Raw genomic sequence first — 24924 nt, forward strand, 5'->3', positions numbered from 1 at the left:
AAAGAATGCAAAAGCCAATGTGAAGTGCTCTCAGTGGCAAAGAGGATAATTTGGGCATCAATAAGAATAGCAATAGATTATAACATTGAATATATTTAAATTCATGAATTCAAAGAACACTAAATGACAACTAATCTGTCACCTTGGAGGGTGCTTGGAAACCTCATTTTAAAAACTAAAATAAAAGAATGAATCAATCATTATTCAGTGTTCCTATTCAAACTATACCTCAGGGTAGCCAAATAATTGATTAGGAGAAATTTCTCCTTAAAGAAGTATGCCAGCTAATACATGAAGAAAGAATGGTGTAATTAGTATTTCACTGTTTTGTAATGTTATGAAATAATGGATTTAAGTAATGATCATCAATGACTACTGTAAATAATACAAATAAATAAATACAAATAAAGAGGCAGCCAGTCATTCCACCGGAATAGAAGAATACAACGTATAGGAAGTAGCCAAAAAACAAAACAAAACAAGAATTGGATCTGAATTTTATCAAGCCTCTAGGTCTTATTAGTGTTGCCAAGATATTTGGGGGATAGAGTGACATGATAAATACATTTCTGGGAATGCAATAATCAGCAGAATCCAGAGGGCGGGAAACTATAGAGAGAAAGTGATTTTTTGTTTGTTTGTTTTGTTTTGTTTTTTGGCTTTTTTTTTCCTTTCTTTTTTTTTTTTTTTTGAGACAGTGTCTTACTATGTCATCCAGACTCCCGGGCTCAAGCAACCATCTGGCCTCAGCCTCCTGAGTGGCTGAGACTATGGGCATGTGTCACCATGCCCAGCTAATTGTTTCTTGTATTTTTCATAGAGACAGGGTCTTGCTATGTTGCTTCTGGCCTCAAGTAGTCCTCCTGCCTCAGCCTCCCAAAGAGCTGGGATTATAGGTGGTGTGAGCCACCACACCCAGCTAACAAATACAGCACAAGGAGAGAAGGCGGGGACGTGTAGTTTTGCATATTTTCAAAATATTTCATAATAAAAAGATTTTTGAAAAATTAAAAAACAAAACTTTGGTGCTCTCAAATAAAATAAAAAATGTTAACATGCACAGGGGATTCAGATTTTGTGATCCTGAAGTTGTACGATCGGGGTTTTCTTTTAAAGAATACAAAATTAAGAATTCAATGTTAGGTACAAAGCCTAAGATGGTGCTCATGCAAGTGAAGGCAACTGAAGGTCAACTTTTGTTACCTTCATGGTAAATCCAACTCCATGATCACAGCTTTGCAGCTTCTGACCCTCTGGTACCTGCATATCAGTCTAGCTTTAACTCTGCTGGGCACCCTGTAAGTCTACTCTCTGAGCGTCCCCACACTGGCTTCCTCCCATTCTTCCAGTGTATCTTAGTCGCTTCCACCCCTTGGCTCACACTGTTCTGCCCAGAAACTTCTCTGCACTCCCACAATTCTTGGAATTGTTCTTTTTCCTCCCTGTTTCAGATATATTAGTTGCTGCTTCCTCTGTTTCTTAGAGAAACGGATGAGAATGAAAAGCGGCACTACTCGTTCATTTTCCTTCTAAAAATAATTTTGTCTCAATTTTGTATGTACTTAATTTTAACAAAGTAAAACTTCTTATGCACATATATTCATCAGATTTAAAAAATGAGAGTTTCTTAAGGGTACAAAACCAGGAATAGATTGGTAAATTCATGAAGCTAGAAAGTAGCTAATCAAAACTCTTATGAAAACTTCTGGGGTTGATTAAGAATAGCCATAATTCTGTGTAACAAATCCCCTCAAGAGGTGGAATCTATTTCCCTACTCCTTGGCCCTGTTCTGGCCTTGAGACTTGCTTTGATCAATAGAAGGTGACAGAAGTGACACTGCACACATTCCAAGAGTAGGCCTCCTACAATGCTGCTACCTATGAACAAGCCCAAGTTAGCCTCATGGAAAACGAAAAACACATAAAGAGGGTCCCTGCCTTCCCTGACATCCCAGTCCACCCCAGTGAAGCCCACAGAGGTGAGAAAACCCAGCTGACAGACACCACGTGGTTCTGAGATCGGCTTATCAGCTGATTCCTGCCCAAATTGCCAACCCACAAAATCACAAGCAAATAAATGGTTGCTGTAATAACCAGTTTGTTTGTTACACGAAAACAGCTAATCAATATACCTTCTTAATCTCAATTATCTAAAAAAGATATCCCTCCTCACTGATTCATAGCTAAGTGGTTCTGGAAGGAATGTTATTATGAACAATACACATTTCTTTATTCTGTGCATCACATGAAAATGGTCAGAATCAAAATGGAGTCACTAATGTTAAAAAACAAACAGAAGACTCTGACAAATACAGCTGGGAAGACCATGAAAAGAGGGTTCTAATGGTTGTACACCTGAAAACCAAAAGTACCATGAAAGACGGTGAAAACCACAACCTTGAGCAAAGGCCATTGCAACTGAACACAAAATATACTCTGCAAGGACCTCAGAACAACTGCGTGTCCAACCTCAGACTAACACCACTTTCATGATTGATCTTTGGAGCCAAGGCTAATTATTTCAAAGCAATTAGATAATCCTCATTTTTTCCTTGAAAAGTTTTGTCTTCCTTTATTTCCCCAAATATACACATAGTTTACTGTGGCATGCATATTCCCATTGCAGTGCTCTATTCCCAGAGAAATATTTTTCTTGTAGGGACCCTCTCTCTGTTATTTAGGTTGACAGTCACTAAGGATTTACTATTTCAACAATACTAGCACTGCATGTCATCCAGTATACACTGGGAAAATAAAGTGCCGCAAGTGCATATCCAGGAGACTTTGTGGCCACCAGATTATGAGGAATGCATGTATTTATTTATTTATTTATTTTTGGGACAGAGTCTGTCTCTGTCGCCCAGGCTGTAGTGCAGTGGCACGATCTTGGCTCACTGCATTCTCCACCTCCCAGGTTCAAGGGATTCTCAGGCCTCCCAAGCAGCGGGGACTATAGGTACGTGCCACCATGCCTCGCTGATTTTTGGATTTTTAGCAGAGACAGGGTTTCACCATGTTGGCCAGGCTGGTCTCAAACCCCTAAGCTCAAGTGATCTACCTGCCTCGGCCTCCCAAAGTGCTGGGATTACAGGTGTGAGCCACCATGCCCGGCCCATGCATTATTATTAATGTTGAAGTAGATAATTTAACAAACATCAATGAAGTGTAAGATTTTTCACTCATAGGTGCAAAATACCATGCCAATTGCCTTCTATGAGCTGTCATAAGCCACAGCCTAGAGATTCAATTCCATTTCAAGATTCAACCAAAGCCAACTCATCAACAAGAACATGTAAAAGACAGAAAAACCCACTACCGGCAGGCTGAAACAGATGCTGTGACGTGGCCCTGGCCTGTCATGGCGTGTCACAGCATGGCACAGGCCTATATCATGTTCCCTAGACTGCTGACTACCAACTAGTTACAGCTGACTCCAATCAGGTCGGGATTTGACCATCTCTGCAATGAACCTGCAATTGCAACTTTTAAAATTGAAACACTGCTTCTCACCTCTCCTCCCTAGACTCCATTTCACAGAGGAAACCATCACAGGGAAAGAAAGCCCCTGTTTTTTCTTCCTTCTTTGCTTTGCTTTCTTTCTCTCCTTCCTTCTTTCTTTCCTTCCTTCCTCCCTCCCTCCCTCCTTCCTTCCTTCCTTCCTTTCTTCCTCCCTGCCTTCCCTTCTTTCTTTCTTTTTTTTGAGACAGGGTCTCACTGTCTGTCGCCCAGGCTGGAGTGCAGTGGCACGATCTAGGCTCATTGCAACCTCCGCCTCCCAGGTTCAAGTGATTCTCCTTTCTCAGCCTCCCAAGTAGCTGGGATTGCAGACACGTGCCCCCACGCCCGGCTAATTTTTGTATTTTTAGTAGAGACAGGGTTTCACTATGTTGGCCAGGCTTCTTTCCCTCCCTCCTCCAACTCTTCTTTTCTTCCTTGCTGTCTCCCTCCCTACCTTCCAACTTTTGGCTGTGTTGAATTTGTTGACTCATCCTGAACAAGCAGAAACTCCAATGATACTGTCACCTAAGAGAGAACTTTGCACAAGGTTGCCATGTTTAATAATTCATTCACAGAATCCTCAATCTCACAAAAGCCTGGAATGGATTTCCTGTTTGGTTATGGCAGGGAAGCTACTGTGGCCAGGCTCCAACTCCTCCCACTGTAGATAGCAGCAGCCTTCTTAAGCAGCCTGTGGCCGGGCACAGTAGCTCACGCCTATAATCCCAGCACTTTGGAAGGCCGAGGTGGGCAGATCACCTGAGCTCAGGAGTTTGAGACCAGCCTGTCTCTACTAACAATATAAAAATTAGCTGGGAGTCACGGTGGGCGCCTGTAATCCCAGCTACTCGGGAGGCTGAGGCAGGAGAATTGCTTGAACCCAGGAGACAGAGGTTGTAGTGAGCTGAGATTGCACCACTGCACTCTAGCCTTGGCAACAGTGCAAGACTGTCTCAAAAACAGCAACAGAAAGCAGGACGTGAGACTTCTACCTGCTCACTCAGAATCATTTCTGCACCAACCATGGCCACGTTTGTGGAGCTCAGTACCAAAGCCAAGATGCCCATTGTGGGCCTGGGCACTTGGAAGGTAAATATGCAAATCTTTGCACACCCTCTCTGGAGGGGCGTTTGGGTGTTTTCTCTTTCTGCATTCAGCCAGGAAAGCCTGGAGGTCGGGCAGGGGTTGGAGAGGTAAGATTCAGCCCTGGAGCCAGGACTTAGGTTGCTTTCTTTTCTCAGAGCTGATTCAGGCTGCAAAGCTCCAAGGGTGGCTTTCCCAGCAGTGATGAGAGCTTCTCTAGCAAGTATCAAATTTCAAGCAGCTGTTGGACTTAAAACTGTTTTCCAGGGCAGTTTCTCTCTCTGGTTCTAGGACACTTAATTGGGCTCAACGTTTCCCCCGAGTCTTGGCTGTGGGTTTGTTGTGGGCTGGGTGGTTGAGGAGAGGATGCAGAGCCCGAAGTCCTTGGCACCCCTTTGCAGATCACGGTGTGAGACTTGGGCTAGCAGCATCCCTATGACCTGGAAACTTGCTAGAAATGCAAACTGGCCAGGTGTGGTGGCTCATCCCTGTAATCCCAGCACTTTGGGAAATCCAGACGGGAGGATTGCTTGAGCCCAGGAGTTGGAGACCAGCCTGGGCAACATGGCAAGAATCCATTTCTACAAAAAATAAATTTTCTGGGCACGGTGGCACGCACATGTAGTCCCAGCCACTTGGGAGGCTGAGGTGGAGATTGAGTGTTGAGCCTGAGGGGTCAAGGCTGCAGTGAGCAGTGATTGTGCCACTGCACTCCAGTCTGGGCAGCAGAGTGAGATCCAAGAAAGCAAGAAAGAGAGAAAGGGAGAGAGAGAAAGAAAGAGAGACAGAGAGAAACAAAATGCAGAGTCTCAGGCTCCAACCCGGCTACCTAACGGGCATCTGCACTTTAACAAGATCCCTACGTGGTTCCTGTACACACTGAAATCTGCAACATGCTGGGGCTGCAGAGAGCCTGGGCTTGGAGTCGTGAGTGCCACCCGGCTGTGTTAACGACAGCTGGCAAAATGTGGTAAGGCACATCCAGGACTCAGTGAGGCAGGTTCCCGAGCCTCTCTTAGGCTAAGTTTCAAGTTGTTCCATCACCACCTCCCTCTGCCTTCTTTGCCATTTCCATCCATGATAGCACTACCCTAACTAGTGATGAGAAGCAGTCTTTGGAGTTCCTCTTCTCTCCTGTCCCTCATGGCTAATGTCCCTGCTGAGACTTCTGCCTCTGGCTCTCTTTCCTTCTGTGCACCCTGATTTTTCTTCTCTTCTGTCCCAAGCTAGAGGTTAGGACCCTCTGCTACAGCACTGGGTCATCCTCAGGATACATTCTTGGTGTATCTGGACGAACAGATCACTTCCAGCTTGATTCATGCAGAGCGTCTCTTGCTTGAATAGCAAGATTTGCCCAAAATCAGAGCTTCAATCCTATATAAACAGAATAAATAATCACTTCCAGATCTCCAGGGAATCTACTCACCCTGGGTGAGTTTACCAGACAGTTTCATAATTTTGGAATTGAATGAAAGAATTATGAAGGGAGCTGTCTTCAACACGTGGGTATGATAGACTAAAGGATTATGAACTTAGCAGTGGAGGTGAAGAAGGGTGTAGCGTAGCGGTTGGGGGCACAGGGCTGCTTCTGGGTGCCTGGCAGCAGCTCGTTTCTTGTCCAGGTGGTAGGGTAGCTGTGCATCTCTGTTTTGTGTACTGTTCAATGTTTGTTATCTCACAATTGAAGAGGTTTAAAAGACTATTTTGTGAGAGATCAAGTTTTAAGTGCTTTTTTGCCCCCATCATTGGCTTGGCTAGGTTAGAACAAAATGTGATAATTCTATTTCCCTTCTTTTCTTTTTTTCTTTCTTTTCTTTTCTTTCCTTCCCTTCTTTCTCTCCCTCTCTGTCATTCCCCTCCCTCTCTCTTTCTTTTTACAGGAATCGAAAACAAACTCTATTCCTATAAGGTTTTCTATTTCTCCTTTTTTTCTGAAACGATCATTGTATAATGATGGCCTCTACTGAACCTTACTGTGTGTCAGGTGATGTGCAAAAAGCTTAATATTCATTGCAGCATCTCATCACCACAAAGGCCTCATGAGGCTGGTGCTATTTTTTTTTTCCATTTTGCATACAAGGTTTACAGAGATTGAATCACCTGCTTAGACCCACACACCCAGTAAGTGATCGAATCCAGATTGATGGTGTAATGACCATTATCCAGATCCTTATCACCATTTGGGGAAATTGTCTGAAAATCCCTTGGGGTTATTTAGAGTCAAGCTTTCATCTCGGTCTTCAGAAAGTTGTAGTGGAGCCGTCTGCACCCCCACACACCTGAAGACATTTCAGGACTAACCTGGATGAAAAGGGAACTGACTTTTAGCTAGAATAGGACATAAGGACATAATCATGAAATAATTCACTTTCCTTCTTTTCTTTTGAAAAGTTTTGTAAATTGTGTATCCTCCCAGAGATCCCCTGGCAAAGGAGACCCCAGTGAGGCCTTGGTTTGGAGAAACTGGGCCTTGTGGGGCAGCCTGTTGAAGGTGGCCTGGGGATAAGAGAATATGATGGTTGCTGAGTGTGGTGTAATTCCAGCTACTCGGGAGGTGGGAGGGTTGCTTGAACCTGGGAGTGTGAGGCCAGCCTGGGCAACACGGCAGGGCCCCATCTCTTAAAAAAAATACATATATGTGATGAGCTTTTCTTTTGCCTTTCAGTCTCCTCTCGGCAAAGTGAAAGAAGCAGTGAAGGTGGCCATTGATGCAGGATATCGGCACATTGACTGTGCCTATGTCTATCAGAATGAACATGAAGTCGGGGAAGCCATCCAAGAGAAGATCCAAGAGAAGGCTGTGAAGCGGGAGGACCTGTTCATCGTCAGCAAGGTGCGATGGTGCATTTGGTGGGAGGCCTTCACTTCAAGGCAGGCAGAAGTATCTGGGTCGGGTTGGCAGCAAGAACTCTGTCAGCCTTTTCTACATGTACCCCTTTCCATCTCTGCCTTGATAACATCCGTGGATACAATACTATCCATACTCCAAGCCATTATTGATATTTGAACATGTCATGGCTGCCCCACCTGCCTGTAGGTTGGTTTTCCCATAGTGGGCTTGGTTCCATGGAACCCTGCACTGACCTGGGCCTCCCTGTTCCCCATCAGAGGGATCTACCATCTGCCCAGAGGCAATCAGAGGCCAAGGGTGCAGGCGGGTCTTGATCTGCAGCCTCCCTTTCAGCACTGTGATCTCAGTGACTGTGCCCCTGAGACTCTCAGCCAGGGGGAATTTTAGAAAATGGTAGGGGCATTTTTCTATTGTCACATATGAATTTCTTTATTCATTCTAGTAAAAGGTGAGGTATACAATGTTATAAAAAAGAAGAGGATGTTGGGTGTGAGAGGGCTGAGAATCACTGGATCTATATTATACATAACTTGCTGAAAAAAAATAACACTAGTTCTAGGTACCTGGAAAATGCATACATCTGGTAGGACAAATAGACCTCACTGTGTAGCAGCCAAGTCTGGATAAAGCCTTTGTAAAATTATCACTTGGGGCCTTATAGGCTTGATAAGGGACCTATCAGATAGGTCAGATAAAGGACCATCTGCTCCCAAAGGCCTAAGAATGCTTGACATTTAAAAGCTACACACAATTCCTGCTCTCAGAGAGCCTACAGCTGAGGAAGAGACTGAGACAGGTAAACAAATTTCAAATCTGTGGCCACATTTACTTCAATGATCTGAGACACATATAGAGTACTAGGAGAGTTGAAAAAGTCAATTGCTTTTAACACTTAAGACATGTCATTGAGGTGCTGAGCCCTGGTGATGTTCCACACTGTGTCGTGGATCTTAATCAGCTTTGTTACAAATGGCTTGTGGTGGGTTAGATGAGGATGCAAATCAAAAAGCAGGGACAATGAGTATAATGTGGCCCTTCCTTTTCCCAGTATTAATAGCTCATTGCTACACTCTTTGCAGTTGTGGCCCACTTTCTTTGAGAGACCCCTTGTGAGGAAAGCCTTTGAGAAGACCCTCAAGGACCTGAAGCTGAGCTATCTGGACGTCTATCTTATTCACTGGCCACAGGGATTCAAGGTTTAAGACACTGTCTTTCTCAGCCTCTAGTTTCTGAGCAGGTGCCAGAAAATAGTAGCTGCACCAGGGATGTGGGGTGGTGTGGACTGGGGCAGGAGGACTTGCACTTCATAATTGGGAATGGCAGGTGGTCAGGAAGAGACCTTGGAGTAGAAACACACTGGCCTGGAAGGGAGGTTGAGGCCATGTGTGCTGCTGAGGTGGCCACATGCCTGGGTTTTCTTGCAGTTATGTCTGAGAGAAGACATGATTTCTGGTAGCCCAGACAAGTTGCAACTGCCATATCACCTTTGTCTTGATTCCACGCCCCAGGGTTGCCCTCCCAGGAAATCTCTTGGGTTACTCTTGCATAACTATATTCCAGGGCATAATTATCTTATTAAGCAAAGTACACCCGGGAGTGGTATCTTGGAGAAAAGCCCAAGTATGGTGATGCTGGAAGGAAGCCAGTAGTGATCCAGGCACCCGTTGCCTGGGGCTCTGCTCTTACCTGCTCCTGAGGGGTGGGAGAGACAAATTTCCAGCTCTCTCCCCTCCTGACCAACTGGAGTGATGATGGCCTGCCACCCCTAATTCCACGCCTCTTCTAGAGGCTGCAAGGATAGAAGTTGGCCAATATCTTCTCCAGAAAACCACAGCTTGGATATCTAATCCTTATCCAGTAATATTGAAATGAAAGTTTGCCCTTGGGTGTATATGGGATCTAGGTGTATGAGGTTAATGTCCATGGTGATAATGAACTTCTGGAATGTACTAGCAGCAAATCTTAAAGTCAATCCAGTCGTTTCTAAAATAGTATGCTACAGTAGATACAGAGATTTTAATTAAACTCACATTCTTAAAGTATGTACTCCAGAACTTGAAAAAGTGGTATGCAGATGTGGTATTTAGTAAGAGTCAGGATCCTGAAACCTAGTTGAACAGAACCAAGTGTCCTGATGCAGATTCCAGTAAACTTTTCATTCTGTGTTCACAGTCTGGGGATGACCTTTTCCCCAAAGATGATAAAGGTAATGCCATCGGTGGAAAAGCAACGTTCTTGGACGCCTGGGAGGTAGGTTCCCAGCTTCCTCTAAGTGTACTGGGAGAGAAATCTTCAGTTATCCATGAGATTCCCATTGATATGAATGAGGCCATGGGCCTGATGCTTTCTAATTTCATCACTGTGATTTTCTAGCTCTTCTAATATCTTCCTCATCACCTTTGGCTTTTGGGTACATCTGATACTATTTATATTTCGAGGCTAATAGTCTTCAAATAAGACTGGAAATACAATGTACCCCACTTTGGGGAATACACATGCTGTTCTCAAACCAGGGCGAGGCATTTGGAACAGGAGGTTTGGGCCTGGGTGTGCTCATAGCAGCTGAGTAACCTAGGGTCAGTTTTGTAACTCATGTAGGGCTCAGTTTTCTCTTCTTAAAAAGAAGTTGTATAATACATACTACCAATATATATCTTTCAGTGTGTGATAAATATTAAGATGGTTTACATGCCAGGAACATTAGTCATAAAGCCCATTTAACCCTAGGAGACAGGGTTAACATCCCCATTTATAAATAATGACATTTGAAACCTAGATTGTTTGATGACTTGCCCAGGTCATGTCACAATGTGTGTGGCAGAGCTGGGATTAGACCCAGACTCATCTGAATCACAAGTCCAACCACCAAAGCCATCAGCATGGTGCTTGGCAGGCAGTGAAGACACATCCAGAAATCAGGGAGCCTGAGTGCTCTGCTTCTCAGATCTAACCATGACCTGTTTCACGTCATTCACATTCAAAATGAATGAAGGGATGAACATTTTCTCTGGTCATTTTTTATTATTTATACCCTTTTGCAAATGCTAGTAGAGAATGAAGTGGAGGAATAAGTTATAAATGAACAGTGGCATATGACTCCAAGAGTTAATCGTGTTATTTTGGTAGCTGTCTGTGTAGGTGTGCATGTAGTTGCGAGTTTGTATTGTGTTTTACAAGCAAAAATATATTATGTTTCAACTTTCTGAAATGCTTATAATTGACATGATTCAATGAAATGTAGCTTTTTCTGTGTATTGTTTGTTCAAAAGCATTAATCCACAAGCACAGCTTTTTGTTGTTGTTTTTATTGTTTTAGACACTCTCACTCTGTCACCCAGGCTGGAGTGCAGTGGCACAATCTTGGCTCACTGCAACGTCCCTCTACCAAGTAAAAGCCATTCTCCTGCCTCAGCCTCCTGAGTAGCTGGGACTACAGGTGCATGCCACCACGCCTGGCTAATTTTTGTATTTTTAGTAGAGATGGGGTTTCACCATGTTGGCCAGTCTGGTCTCAAACTCCTGACCTCAAGGGATCCACCTGTCTTGGCCTCCCAAAGTGCTCAGATTACAGGTGTGAGCCACCACACCTGGCTATTTGCATTACATATGATAAGATTTTTTTGCCTTAACTCTTATGATGCCATGAAGTATGGCAAATATGTCAATGTAGCCTGCTTCTCGCAGTGCTATGTTTTTTGAATGAATACAAGAATGACTGCTAAATAAAACATTTGAAAGGCATGAAAAGATAGCAGTGATCAAGATCAGAGGCTCTGATTTGAAATGAGCAGGCTTGAATATGTAAGTGTTGGATGTTTATGTAGACCTACAGCCAGTTCAGTAGAAACCTCACTGACCACATTGAAGCAGAGAGGAGGAAAAATGTATAAAGAAGTCAAGTTCTAATACAGGAAAACTAACCTGACCTATGTGCACAAAAACTTTTAAATTATCTAATTGCCCCATCTGAAATTTTGGGAAACCTAATGATTTCACAGCTTCTAAATTCTACTGCCCAATTTGGATAACGTCATATATCCTAGTGGTTCTCAACGTGGCTATGCATTAGAATCACCTGAGGAGTTTAAAAATCCCAATGTCTAGGCTACAAATCAGAGAAAATCTGTAAGAAACTCTGGGGGGTGAAATCCAGGCACTGGTAATTTTTTTTTTTTTAATTTAGAGAGAGTCTCTCTCTGTTGCCCAGGCTGGAGTACAATGGCATGATCATAGTTTAGTGCAGCCTCGGTCTCCTGGGCTCAAGCAATCCTCCCAAGTAGCTGGAATCAAAGGCACATGCCGCCACATCCAGCTAATTAAAAAAATTTCTTTTTGTAGAGACAGGGTCTTGCTATGTTGCCCAGGTTGGTCTCCAACACCTGGCCTCAAGCAATCCTCCTGTCTCAGCCTCTGATAATATATATCAGAAACATATATATTATTAGTAGGTATTACAAGACTTTTTTTAAGAAGAGAAAGCTAAGGCCTACAAGAGTTATAAAACTTACCCTAGGTTACTCAAACCTAGGCCCAAAACCCCTGTTCCAATCCTCCTGTCACCTCCCAAAGTGCTGAGATTACAGTCATGAGCCACAGCATCCAGCCAGTATTTTTTAAAGCTCCCTGGTGATTCCAAATTGCAGCCAAAGTTGAGAAGGGCTGGATAAAGTGTTCCCTGAACATGTCATGCTTATCCCTGCCTCTGAGCTTTGCTCCTGCCTTCCTGTGTCATATGCTCATGTTTTTTCCCTCTTTTCTCTCTGTCTTTTTTTTTTTTTTTTTTTTGAGGCCCAGCTTATACTCTACCTGAAGGACTCCCCTGACAACTGTGGGCTGTGTGAATCTCTTCCTTCTCTGCCCTTTCTGACTCTGTCTATGCCACTGTGATGTTATCTGAGGCAGCCTCAGTGTCACGATTGATGGCTCCATAGAAGGGAACTCTAGCACTTTAATTGGACTATAAGAATCCCAGAAAAAGGGAGCACATTGTATACATTTACATCCTGACAACTTCTGGGCAGGATCTGGAACATGTAATAGATGGCTACTAAATACATGTTGCACTGGAGGCTGCTACTAACATGTATGGTATCTTTGGGCAAGTTTGGAAAATGCCCAATATAGGCTAAAAATTATACAAAGATTCCCTTCCTTGCGTGTCCATGCAGTTTCTGTACCAGGAAGCATGGCTGGATATGCAAACAACGGGTCAGGCTTCAGTCCCACACAACTCCATGGCCGGGTGCCCCTATCAGGGTGTAATCTGAATGCATGACCTTCCTGCAAACCAAAGCATGCTTAGTGTGGGAGAGAGGGACTCAGGACCCACAAGTGAGGCTTCTCCGTATGCCGCAGCCTCTTCCTGACTAACACAGCTTGCCCAGGTTTGGGTGTGCAATGCACACACACAACAGTAGCTCCCTGCTATCATTTGGATTCATTAAAAATTAAATCATCTCATAAGCTTGCAAATGTTGATTTTTATTTACTTTTTATTTTTTTGCATTACAAAACTTTCATATTTCCCCTGTGTACAGAAGTTTAATTTTTTATGTGTTTCTTCACGTGTAAGGTGAGAGTGGCAAGAACATAAAATCTTTACCTGTTACTCCTAGTTTTTCTTGGGCTGGGGAGGGGCAATAGGGCTGGAACCAGTCACTGACGGGCACCCAGGCCCTGGACTGAAATTTCCTGTGAATGCTTCGGCTAACCCTGTTGCGGTGGATCGTTTAGCAATTTCTGCCCCAGGGAGGACTAAGGGAAGCCAGGGTCCCTGTAGTCCCTCTAGAGCTGCCCATAAGGTATTCCTTTCTATGATAGGCCATGGAGGAGCTGGTGGACGAGGGGCTGGTGAAAGCCCTTGGGGTCTCCAATTTCAGCCACTTCCAGATTGAGAAGCTCTTGAACAAACCTGGACTGAAATATAAACCAGTGACTAACCAGGTAAATTCTGTTCAGCATAAGGGTAAGGGTCTTGCCCTGTTACTTCTTAAACATTGGGAGGAATGTTCAGTCCTATGCCCTGAGTCTCATCTCAGGGGTCAGTGATCAGGACACTTTGGGGAGGTGTGAGGCTGATCTCACGGGTGATTTAGCAAGTATCTCAGTGGGCAGGTGTTTGGCCTTTGCTTGGTGGACTTTTTTTGCGTGTAGAACTCCCTGTGAACAACTCACAACAGAGCCAGCTTTCCCCATGATGAGGATTGTTTGCTGTTGCAGGTTGAGTGTCACCCATACCTCACACAGGAGAAACTGATCCAGTACTGCCACTCCAAGGGCATCACTGTTACAGCCTACAGCCCCCTGGGCTCTCCGGATAGACCTTGGTGAGGCTTCGAAGTGGTGGGTCTTTCTCTTGATAATCTTAAAAACATTATTTTATAATTGGTAAATATTGGTATGGGTCCATAAGTTACTGGAAAGAAAAATGTGTGTAAGGTAACATGTTTGGTACACACAAATGGGATGACAGTGGGAAAAAATGGGAATTAAACAACAACAACAACAACAACAAGGGCGACATGCTTGACCCTCTGGGAATATTTCCAGTTCAGCCACCCAAGGGTGAACCAGGCTTTGCAAAATGCTGAGGCTTCAGAGCCCGGGGGAAGGACCCAAGTTTCCAGGTCCTCCAGCCTGTCTCCCAGATGGAGAGGCTCTGATAATCAGTCTTGAGGTCCTCATTGGAGTGGTGTCCTTCTGTACATGGTAGCCATGGTGATTGTTCACATCAGCATCTTTCTGCCCCTAGGGCCAAGCCAGAAGACCCTTCCCTGCTGGAGGATCCCAAGATTAAGGAGATTGCTGCAAAGCACAAAAAAACCGCAGCCCAGGTGCCATATTTTTATTTTTCTTGTTCTCCAACAACTCATTCTTCCAGTCTCGTGTTTCATATCCTGTGTTGTCCTCAACAAACTCCTTAAAGGGGAAGAACACAGGAGCTGAAGCCCTCTAAATTGTTTCCTTTGAAGTCTGTTGGAACCTCTAGGAAACACAAGAGCTGTCACTGAAGCAAAGATAGCTTCTGTCTCACAGCTTCCTGTCAAGCCCTACAGCCCAGTGGCAAAGCATGGCTTTGGAGTCTAGGGATATGGGTGCAGATGCCAACTCTACCTCTGATCAGCCTTATGACCCCCAAGCTACTTTCTTTATTCCTAAAAAAGGAAGATCACAGGGTTGTCTCTAAGGTGAAGGGAGAGAAAGAGGTGGGGGTCTGGCACAAGTCTAATAGCTGTGAAGGGATCAGTAATTATTAGCGATTGTACCCGAAGCCACAGTGAGCTGCAGAGATGTTTTATTCTTCCTTTCCATAAAAGGAGGGGTCTTTGGAGCTGAGTGGAAGCCTGATGTCCCCTTTCCGCATAGGTTCTGATCCGTTTCCATATCCAGAGGAATGTGATTGTCATCCCCAAGTCTGTGACACCAGCACGCATTGTTGAGAACATTCAGGTAAGTGTCCGGCTGGTCAGCCCTGGTATTCCTCCGTGGAGTGGGGGACAGGCAGACCTTCTCACTAGGCTTCTCACCTCATCGCTGCATTGTCTTTTGCCCCCTCCCTTCCCACCACCCTATCATTTTCCAGCCCAGGGAGCTAGGCTCGGTAGAGCTGAGATGAATGACCCATGGGCTAAGAACATCCTGGCGGCAGTGCCTGGTGAAGCCCTATCAGGTCTGAGCACAGTTGTGCCTCACACCACTGAGAAGACCCTCAGTTGCCCCTGAGCAGCTAGGCCCTGGGCCACACACAAGAACAGACTGTCCTGGCCTCCCTGGTCACTTCCCGGCAGCAGAGGAGGTATGAACTGTCCTTGCAGAAGTGTCCTCTGGAAGGGCCCTCATGGAGCACAGGGCCTGTGCACACCTGGGGGTTAGTGCCTGTGAGCCTGGTCTCCCTTCCCCCAGATCACTGAACACTACAAATACTGTGGTCTTTGTGTAGGACCTAATTTAGAGAAAAATTTGTATCCCGTGGACAGAATGGGAAAAACTCCTGTGGCCAGTTTGTGCTGTGAATGTGAGCTCCCTCCCTGCTAGAATGGCCGGCAGTCTCCAGCCACAGCTAGAATGGCCTTACTAATGATGTATTGGAACTCCTACCTTTCCAGGTCTTTGACTTTAAATTGAGTGACGAGGAGATGGCAACCATACTCAGCTTCAACAGAAACTGGAGGGCCTGTAACGTGTTGCAGTAAGTGGCATGGAGTTAACTAGAAGCATTGCCAGGAGTTTTTCTAAACTAATAGACGGTTAGTTAGAGGGATTAGAAGGCTGCTGGGACTACTTGTGTCTTCAAATACTATTTTGGGGCAATTTTGAACGTTAAAATTGGGGTACCTGGGAATCACTGTGAGGGACACATCTCTAATTGCTGCTCATTGTCTGAACTTCTGGATGTAGAGCTAGAATCATAACAGAAGGTGTGTTGTCAATAGGCAGGAGGCAGAACATTCATTTATTCATTCATTCAATCAATATCTCATGGTCATCTATGTGCCAGGCATTTTCTAGGTGCTTAGGTTATCATACTGTACAAAGTTGCTGCCTCCATAGGCTTAGGGGGGGAGGGAAGAAGAGACAACAGAAATAAATCAACTCAAAATATAGATGTCAGACAGCAACAAATGCTAGACAGAAAAATAAAGTAGGGCAAAGTGAATAGGAAGCAGTGGGTGGTAGTGGGACTGATCCTTTATACAGGGTGTGTAAAGGGAGGCTTTGCTGTGAGGGATATACCATATGTATATTTGGGGGAAGAGCATTCTTGGCAGTGATAACAGCAGGTGCAAAGTCCCTGAGGTGGGATTGTGTTTAGAACATTCAAGCAAGAAGACCAGTGAGGCTGGATTAAATAATCTCCAAATGCCTCTTAAAGGAGGTGGTGCTAACTTTACTTAAAATCTTAGATAAGTGGTGAAAAAAAGCTTTCACTCTGGCTGGGCAGGCATTCTAAATCATCTCTTTACAAGCAATACTTTCTGAATAATGTATCTAATTAAATGTATCAAAGAGAGTTGTCTGGCGTTTGTTACTGCCAGATCTGTAATTCAATGATGATTTGAATCTCTTTCAATGTTTCTATAGCCAAAAATGATTTTTCACCTTTTAAAAATGATTGCGGCTGGGCATGGTGGCCCACGGCTGTAATCCCAGCACTTTGGGAGGCCAAGGTGGGCAGATCAAGAGGTCAGGAGATCAAGACCATCCTGGCTAACATGGTGAAACCCCGTCTCTACCAAAAATTAGCTGGGCGTGGTGGTGGGCACCTGTAGTCCCAGCTAATTAGGAGGCTGAGGCAGGAGAATGGTGTGAACCCGGGAGGTAGAGCTTGCAGTGAGCTGAGATTGCGCCACTGCACTCCATCCTGGGCGACAGCGCGAGACTCTGTCTCAGAAAAAAAAAAAAAGGTTTCAGTATCTCAAGCGCTGCTTGCATGTCATGATATTCCATATCTATCCTGCCCACCCTAAGTATCATAGGAGCCTTTCCTCATCTTACAATGGCTTACTTTTATTGGCGCTTAACAAAGTAGTAGCTACTTAGAGCAAAAAGGAAGGGTGAACATAAAATGGGACTCACCCCCAAACTAAACTGCTTACCTTCCTATGAGCGTCATTTCTGGCAATGGGTAGCAATGGAGGCAATGGGTTGGTGGACTCAGAAGTAAATCCACCTGGCCTCAAATCCAACTTTAACACTGGTTTATTAGCTGTGTGACATTGGGCAAATTTCCTAGTTTTTCCAAGTTGGTTTCTTCACTTATAAAGTAGGATGATAATACTAATCCCAGCTAACATCCACTGAACCTTAGCTTAGAATGTGCCAGGGTCCTGCGCCCTTTTCCAGTGGTATTATCTCATTTAATACTCAGAACAATCCCAAGCTGTCAATTCTGCTGTTGTTTCCTACCTCATGATGTTGTGAGAGTGGATTGGGACAAGACTTGTCTGTCACCTCGCCTGACACCAGGCTTACTATGAGTTGTCATTCCGAGTTTATTCCAGTGCCCTGCTCACTGTCTGCCCTCCTTCCGAGCAAAGCCCTCATATCGAGTTGAGGGAAGGTCAAAGCGTGGGCACCCTCCTTATGTTCTTGCAGGGAGGAGGCTAAGAGAGCACAAATATGATAGAGTCCACCAGGGAAGAATACCTTCTCAACCAGAGGTGTTGTTTTGATGGAACTCAGTTTCTCTGTTTTTGTTTTTTGTTTTTTGTTTTTTCCTGCAGATCCTCTCATTTGGAAGACTATCCCTTCGATGCAGAATATTGAGGTTGAATCTCCTGGTGAGATTACACAGGGGATTCTCTTTCTTCGCTGAAGTGTGACTACCTCCACTCATGTCCCATTTTAGCCAAGCTTATTTAAGATCACAGTGAACTTAGTCCTGTTGTAGACGAGAATCGAGGTGCTGTTTTAGACATTTATTTCTTTATGTTCAACTAGGATCAGAATATCACAGAGAAGCATGGCCTGAATAAGCAAATGACAATTTTTTCCACTTATCTGATCAGAACAAATGTTTATTAAGCATCAGAAACTCTGCCAACACCGAGGATGTAAAGATCAATAATAAAAAATAATAATCATAACCAACATGTATTGAGACTGTACTATGTGCCAACACAATTTGAAGTGTTTTCCTGTGGGTGAAGTCATTGAATCCTCAGAATAATCCCTTTGGGGTAGGTATTCTTAACATCTTATTATTCACATTTGCTAGAAGAGGAAACGGAGGTAGAGGGGAGGGAGGAGGAACTTGCTCAAGGCCACCCAGGTAGTAAGTGACTGAACCAAGTTTCAAAGGGAGGCAGGCTCTGGGGTAGCTCACAGCGATCGATGGTCATCCTCTTTCTCCTGAGCCTTTTCCTGCCACCTTTCCTTCTTGCCTGTCTCCACTCATTCCCTGTCTTGCTCTCACAGCTTGCCTTCAACACCATTGTGCCAAAGAGTCAATGGCAGAGCCTGCAAACTCCACAAAGATGCTAGTGTTCATTGAGAGAGGTGCGGCATTTTCTTGGGAAGTAGAGGTGTGGCATTTCCTTGGGAAGTAGGGTGGAAAAACAATAAAGATACTTACTATTGCCATTAATCTGGAACATTTCTGTTTGTCCTATAATAATTGCTTCTTATGAAATATTCCAACTATATAGAAATGTACAGAAAATAAACTAATGAGCATCTGGCCGCCCACCTTATAATGTTAACAAGTGCTAGCCGGGTGTAGTGGTGCGCACCTGTAGTCCCAGCTACTCCGAAGGCTGAGGTGGGAGGGTCGCTTGAACCTGGGAGGTGGAGGTTGCAGTGAGCCAAGATTGCACCACTGCACACCAGCCTGGGTGACAGAGAGAGACTCTGTCTCAAAACAAAAAACAAAGAGCGAATGCTAACATTTTGCCATATTGGCTCCAAACCTTTAAAAAAAATTAAAGAAATTAGGGGTTACCAATATAGTCGAGGACCACTTCGTGCCTCTCCCCATCCCCATTCCACTGACCCCCTCTCCAGAGGCAAATGCTTATCCTAAATTGGTGAGTCCCCTCATCCTCTGTTTGGGGTTGGGGGGTACACCTACATTCCCAAGCTTCCTTGCTATGTTAGGAATTCCCCTGGTTTTTGCTCAGTGAGAGGTACAGTTAGGAGCTTGACGGGCTGGAGAAGGGAAGACCAGGCGTTTCTCTCTCCCTCTCTCCCTGTCTATTGACTTTGAGCAGCATCTCCAGTAGAAGGCACATTTCTCTGTGGGCTCAACTTTTTCCAGGCAGCCTCCACCTTGATTCTATCTCCTACCAGACAAAGCTTCTGGGATGAGGAAGCAGCACTCTTTCTTTGTCCTTCTTCCTTAGGAGAAGGGATCTCTTCCTGCTGCTGCTAAACTAGTTGCCTCATCTTCTCCTTTCGATAGCCCAGCTCTTCCATCACGTGTATCTGATCACCTATCATAACCACGTATTTGAATCAAACATCCAATTTTCAAAAATCTTAGCATAGTTTCTTTTCTTCTGGCTGGTCCTTTGACTGGTATACTTCCCATCCACATTTTTGTATTTTTATTATATATGTACACATCCATACATAATCTCATAGACTGGGTGCTTTTAAAATGTATATAAAATGTATACAATTGATGCACAGGAAGCAATTTCAACCCAGAGCCCAGTGATATCTCCTTAGTGAGCATTTTGTGAACATTTTCTTCTTTGTGTCACTGTGATTATGACTTGCTTGATAAAAAGCTTTGGTTATAGGATAAAATGATTGGGTTTCTATTATGTGGTTTTTTGTTTGTTTGTTTCACTTGAACTTAACCAAACAGAGGTAAATTTAAAAAGCTAATGTGGAGAAATGTTATGTTTTAAAAAGCAACTTCTTACTTATTCTGTTTTCTGTCTTTGTGGAGAAGGAGTCTTGCTCTGTTGCCCAGGCTGGAGTGGAGTGCAGTGGCATGATCATAGCTCACTGCAACCTTGAATTCCTGGGCTCAAGTGATTCTCCTGCCTCAGCCTCCTGAGTAGCTGGGACTACAGGAACAGGCATGATGTCCTGCTAATTATTTTTTGTAGAGACAGGATCTTGCGATGTTGCTATGTTTCCCAGGCTGGTTGGAAACTCCTGGCCTCAAGTGATCCTCCCGCCTCTGCCTTCCAAAATGATGGGATCACAGGCATGCGCCACCTCACCAGCCAGTTATCTGATTATATTTTCAGCATTTATATCTCGAGTAATGAGAACCTTACATGTCTCAGGGTCCTCAATGTCACAACTGTAACAAATACAATGCATCCATCCTAACATTTGTTCACTATTTTATCCCAATTGGTTGGAAATAAAGCCACCATCATCATCACCTAAACCAAAGATGCCTTTATGGGGAGACAATCTAAGGTATACACTACAGGTGTGTGTTAAAAAACTCTTATGATAATGTAGGAAATTGCATTATGAAGAGAAAGGAAGGGGAGTAACCACAGAGAGGAAGATGGTAAGTAAGGTCAGTGTGGAAAAGGAAGGGAGCTTGTCATGGGAAGTAGGGAGGCAAGGAGTGAGGCTCTTATGTTTCAAGTATTCTCTCCATTCATTGTCTAAGAGAGGGCTGGAAAGATGGGTAGCAGCTACCATGGAGATTCTGGAATCACTGTGACTGTCCTGCCTGGCCCAGGTAATCCAGAGGGCTAGACTTACCCTGTTGTATTTAAGTGAGATCTGGCAAATGCTGGGCAGATGATGCCAAACTATAACTGGGACCTAAAGGGATTTGGATCTCCCAGGCAAACCCCCTAATGCCTGACTGTCCAGGGCTGCTCCAGTCATTTCAACAACCTTGCAACAGCTCTGCCTTTTACATGATTAAAAATTTGGACCCAGCGGGGCCTGGTGGTTCACACCTTTAATCCCAGGACTTTGGGAGGTCAAGATAGGAGGATCGCTTGAGGCCAGGAATTTGAGACCAGCCTGGGCAACATAGTGAGACTGTTGCTATATGAACTGTTAAATATAAAAAAATTTGGACCCTACTTATTGCATTATTGTGAGATTTAACTGTACATTATATTTAACAATGTACAGATGAGAGAGACTTCTGTAGAAAATAGTTTTCAGTAAAATTTGAAAGAACTTTGAAGAGTGAAGATTGTTGGAAATAAGTTTTTTTTTTGCTTTAATGACCGTGCATGACTATAGAAATGTAAACTCCGAACATATAATTATGCAAAAATAGGCCAGTGGCAGTGGCTCATGCCTGTAATGCCAGCACTTTGGGAGGCTGAGGAGGGCGGATCACTTGAGGTCAGGAGTTTGAGACCAGCCTAGCCAATATGGTGAAACCCGGTCTCTAATAAAACTACAAAACTTATCTAGGCATGGTGGCACACGCCTCTAATCCCACTCAGGAGGCTGAGGCACGAGAATTGCTTGAACCTGGGAGGCAGAGGTTGCAGTGAGCTGAGATTGCGCCATTGCACTCCTGCCTGGGTGACAGAGTGAGACTCCATCTCAAAACAAAAACAAGCAAAGAAACACACAAAAATAGGAGATAAACAAACTTGGAGAAAACCATTTGGCAATTTTCTTATAATCAAAAGAGTTTATTCATATAAATAAGAAAAATCTCAGCTGCCACAAAGAAAGTTTTTACATAAAATTGACCATTAAATGACATGAAAAATTGTACAGACTAGTAATAAAAATGCAAATTAAAATAAGCTTTATACACTATCAAACCAGCAAAACTTAGAAATAAAAGAAAATCTATCTAGAAAGATTTGAATATTAAGAGGGTTTTTTTCTATGTTGTTTGGCAACAAGTTTATTTTTGTTATTCTTTTACATAATTTTCAAAATTTCCACAATAGGAAATGAACTTTTACATTCTAGAGAGGCATTAAGGATTTAAAGAATAACAGATTTAGCTCAATTAGTTATTTTATACATCCACTGGGAAAACCAAATGAAAGAGACACTTTTACTTGAAATTATTCTCATTTAACAAGCCTTTCGATTTTAGAAAATACGTATTCTGAATGTACAATGCAGTGGAATTTGATTACATTTAATTTTAAATTCTACCTAATTCATTTGTTTTTCCTCATTTGTTGTCAGCATTTTCCCAGACATTTCATGAAAGTTTTGCACCCTTAAAATCTTATAGTGTTGCCTTCCAGCACTTTTGTTGGTTCAAAAATATCAGTCCCCAGATAAGTTAGGGAGAGTTGGTGAGGACCAAGAGGACCTTGACCGTTACTAAAAAATTACGCAAGAGAGGTACTTGTGCCTCAGGGCTTTTGCCCTTGCTATTCTCACTGCCTGGGATGCTCTGCCCTCAGATATTAGAATAATTCTCTGACTTGTATTTTTAATTTCCTTGCTGATTTATCGTCTTTTCAGAGAGGACTTTCTTCATCACCCTATTTAAAATTAACCTACCTTCTCTGATATTTCTTCTTGCCCTTCTAAGTGTTTTCTTCTTCTCCATAGCATTTGTTTATCAGTATGTCATATATTTTATATATTTGCTGTTTGCTTGCTTACCCTGTTTCTACCCACTAGCATGTAAGCTCTATGAGAGAAGGGATTTTTGAGTTCTGTTAATTATTGTATTCCCCGCCTCAATAATATCTGGTGAATAAATAGATAGATGGAATGGATGGAACAATGGATGGACGAATGGATGAGTGGAGGGACGGAAGCATGGATGGATGGTTGGAAACATGGAAAGAAGGAAGGATGGATAGAAAGACAAATGGAAGGAAGGATGGGTGGAAGGATACATGGATTGGGGATGGATGAAGGATGGATGGATGGATGGATGGATGGATGTGTGGGATATGATGAGGTTTCTCTTCAGATAACCTGATCAATCTTTTATTCTTTAATTTATAGTAATCCTTCCACCTTTTTTCCTTTTTCTCCTTTTTTCCCTTTTTTCCTTTGTTACATGCCCAGGCATGCCACAGTACCAGGTGTTATTAGTACCTGCTCACATTCCTTTCCTTATTTGGAAAGAGGACTAACTTTTTAGCTCATTACAGACACCCCTTCCCCTTTATTCTCTGCCTTTTTTACATGCCCACCTTATCTAAAAAAATCCAATGTTTAGCCAACCAGGATTACTTTAGATTGTACGACCTGACCCTGGCCAATGGAGAAAGGGTACAGGGGCAGTACTTGTGTCAGGAGTAAAGGCTCTCGTGCCCCTTTTCAGGTGTGCTCTCATGGCGACTGGCCAAGGAGGCACCCCTCTGCGCAGAAGTAAAATTGCTTTGCTAAGAATCCTTTGTTCAAGTGTTCAATTTCCTTAAGGTTTTGAGCGTTATTCCTAACAGTTCTGGAGCCCAACTTTGGGGCTCGAATCTTCTCCTTTGGGAAGGGGGCCTTCGGTCACCCCACCCGGAGGGGACGCATCCTACTGTCTAGTTACCGTGCCCCTAGGGTGAGGGAGATCAGGGCCCCCCCCCCTCCGGCTTTCTGACAAATAAGTCTGGATTCTCAACAAAGCGGGGAGGAGAGGCTTGCAAGACCGCAGCAACAAGAGGACCAGGAAATTCTTGTGCATGGAATAAGGTAGGAGACTTCGCGAAGGTGACAAAGTATTTCCCAGGTGGTTGGGATAAGCTGGAGGCTGAGAGTGTATAAATGGGACTAAGTATGGTGGTTGTGTGGAGTGAGTGAGTCTTCTCTATGGCCTCATGCTGCCATCTGTCAACTAGAGTCAGGAACAGACAGAGTAGACAAAGAGGAAGGGGAGGGTAGAAATCCAAACAGGTTGGGTTGGAGCCTTTCCCCAAAGCCTCAGTAAGCCTCCAGGAAGGGGGAGGGTAGAAATCTCACAGGAGGGGTTGGGCCCCCTCCCCATAATCCCTAAGATGGGGAACGTTTCAAGTAAGACAGGAAAACTAAAGAGTCTAGAGAGTGATGAATTTCCTTCTGATAGCCCCTTGGGGCTTATGCTAAAGTATTGAAAAAATAATAAGAGAACCAAGTATAAACAAAAACAGCAGATGATAGAATATTGTTGTTTTATTTAAGTTTGAGAACCCATCCTTAAGCCCTCACTTTTCTGGCCAAAATTTAAGTCTAATGAAGAGCGAATTTGTCACCTGTTAATCAAATATGTTAACAGTAAGAGCCCTGTGTCCCAGGAAAAATCGATTACGCCCTCTGCTGGCGGCAGGGACCAGTTCTCCCTTACCCTTTAGACTCTGGAGGGAGAAAATCAGAAACCAACCTTTCTAAAAAGGAAAGAGTTCCCATGCCTAGACAACCCATACCTACCAAGACATGGGATCCTCTAAATCACCTTCCTTCCTTCAGCGCCCCCAATCCTGCCCCTTTGGTTCCCCTCTCAGGTCCCTCCGGCTGTGGTTTCAGGTTACTCCCAAGCTGTTTCAGGCCATGCCCCAGCCTGTGCTGTCCCTTCAGCTGAGGTTTCAGGTTACTCCCCAGCCGCTTCAGGCCACAACCCACCAAGTTAAAACTATATTAAATCAAAACGCAAGGAGGGAGATCACCAACTCAAAAATTTTAAAATATGAGGCTATCTTTCTGGGAAAAAGGTGATTTAATATTAAGTACTAATAATTCACTTTATTCAGCAGGCTCTTTAATGGGGGATCCAAACGTAAAACGAGAGAGCACGGGTGTTTAAATCGAACTAATTACCATAGGAAAGTTCAACCAGACTTAGGAAAAACTCCCTTCAAGACAGGGTGGCACTTATTCATAGATGGAACCTCCCAGGTGATTAAAAGAAAGAGACATAATAGGTATTCAGTGATTAATGGAAAGACTGTTAAAAAAGTAAAATCAGGAAGGGGGCCTAATAATTGGTCTGTCCAAGGGTGTGAACTGTTTGCACTCAGCCAAGCTTTAGGACATTTACAAAACCAAGAAAATCTATCTATACTGACTCTAAGTATCCCTCTGGGGAGGCACACACATTTGGGAAAATTTGGATGGAGAGGGCTCTTATCAATAGTAGAGGCCAAGATTTAGTTCATAGA

General features: G+C 43.8%; 1 protein-coding gene across 1 annotated transcript; it reads left to right on the top strand.

Annotated features, from left to right (window-relative positions):
- The first annotated feature begins 4100 nt into the window (after nucleotides 1-4100).
- AKR1B10 (aldo-keto reductase family 1 member B10) lies at nucleotides 4101-18022 on the top strand. Its single transcript, XM_014345810.6, has 10 exons — nucleotides 4101-4587; nucleotides 7247-7414; nucleotides 8512-8628; nucleotides 9605-9682; nucleotides 13253-13375; nucleotides 13652-13758; nucleotides 14184-14265; nucleotides 14798-14881; nucleotides 15538-15620; nucleotides 17656-18022. The coding sequence occupies exons 1-10, from the start codon at nucleotides 4522-4524 to the stop codon at nucleotides 17696-17698; spliced, it is 951 nt and encodes a 316-aa protein (XP_014201296.2). The 5' UTR covers nucleotides 4101-4521; the 3' UTR covers nucleotides 17699-18022.
- Nucleotides 18023-24924: the final 6902 nt, after the last annotated feature.

The sequence above is a fragment of the Pan paniscus genome, chromosome 6 (genome assembly GCF_029289425.2).
Source record: "Pan paniscus chromosome 6, NHGRI_mPanPan1-v2.0_pri, whole genome shotgun sequence".
In the NCBI taxonomy this organism is placed as follows: domain Eukaryota; kingdom Metazoa; phylum Chordata; class Mammalia; order Primates; family Hominidae; genus Pan; species Pan paniscus.

Excerpts from the sequence above, each read along its gene's own strand:
- AKR1B10 (XM_014345810.6), top strand. The coding sequence starts at position 4,522 with ATGGCCACGTTTGTGGAGCTCAGTACCAAAGCCAAGATGCCCATTGTG. Across the intron at positions 9,683-13,252 it reads CGTTCTTGGACGCCTGGGAG|GCCATGGAGGAGCTGGTGGA; the intron begins GTAGGTTCCCAG and ends TTTCTATGATAG. Across the intron at positions 15,621-17,655 it reads AGGGCCTGTAACGTGTTGCA|ATCCTCTCATTTGGAAGACT; the intron begins GTAAGTGGCATG and ends TTTTTCCTGCAG.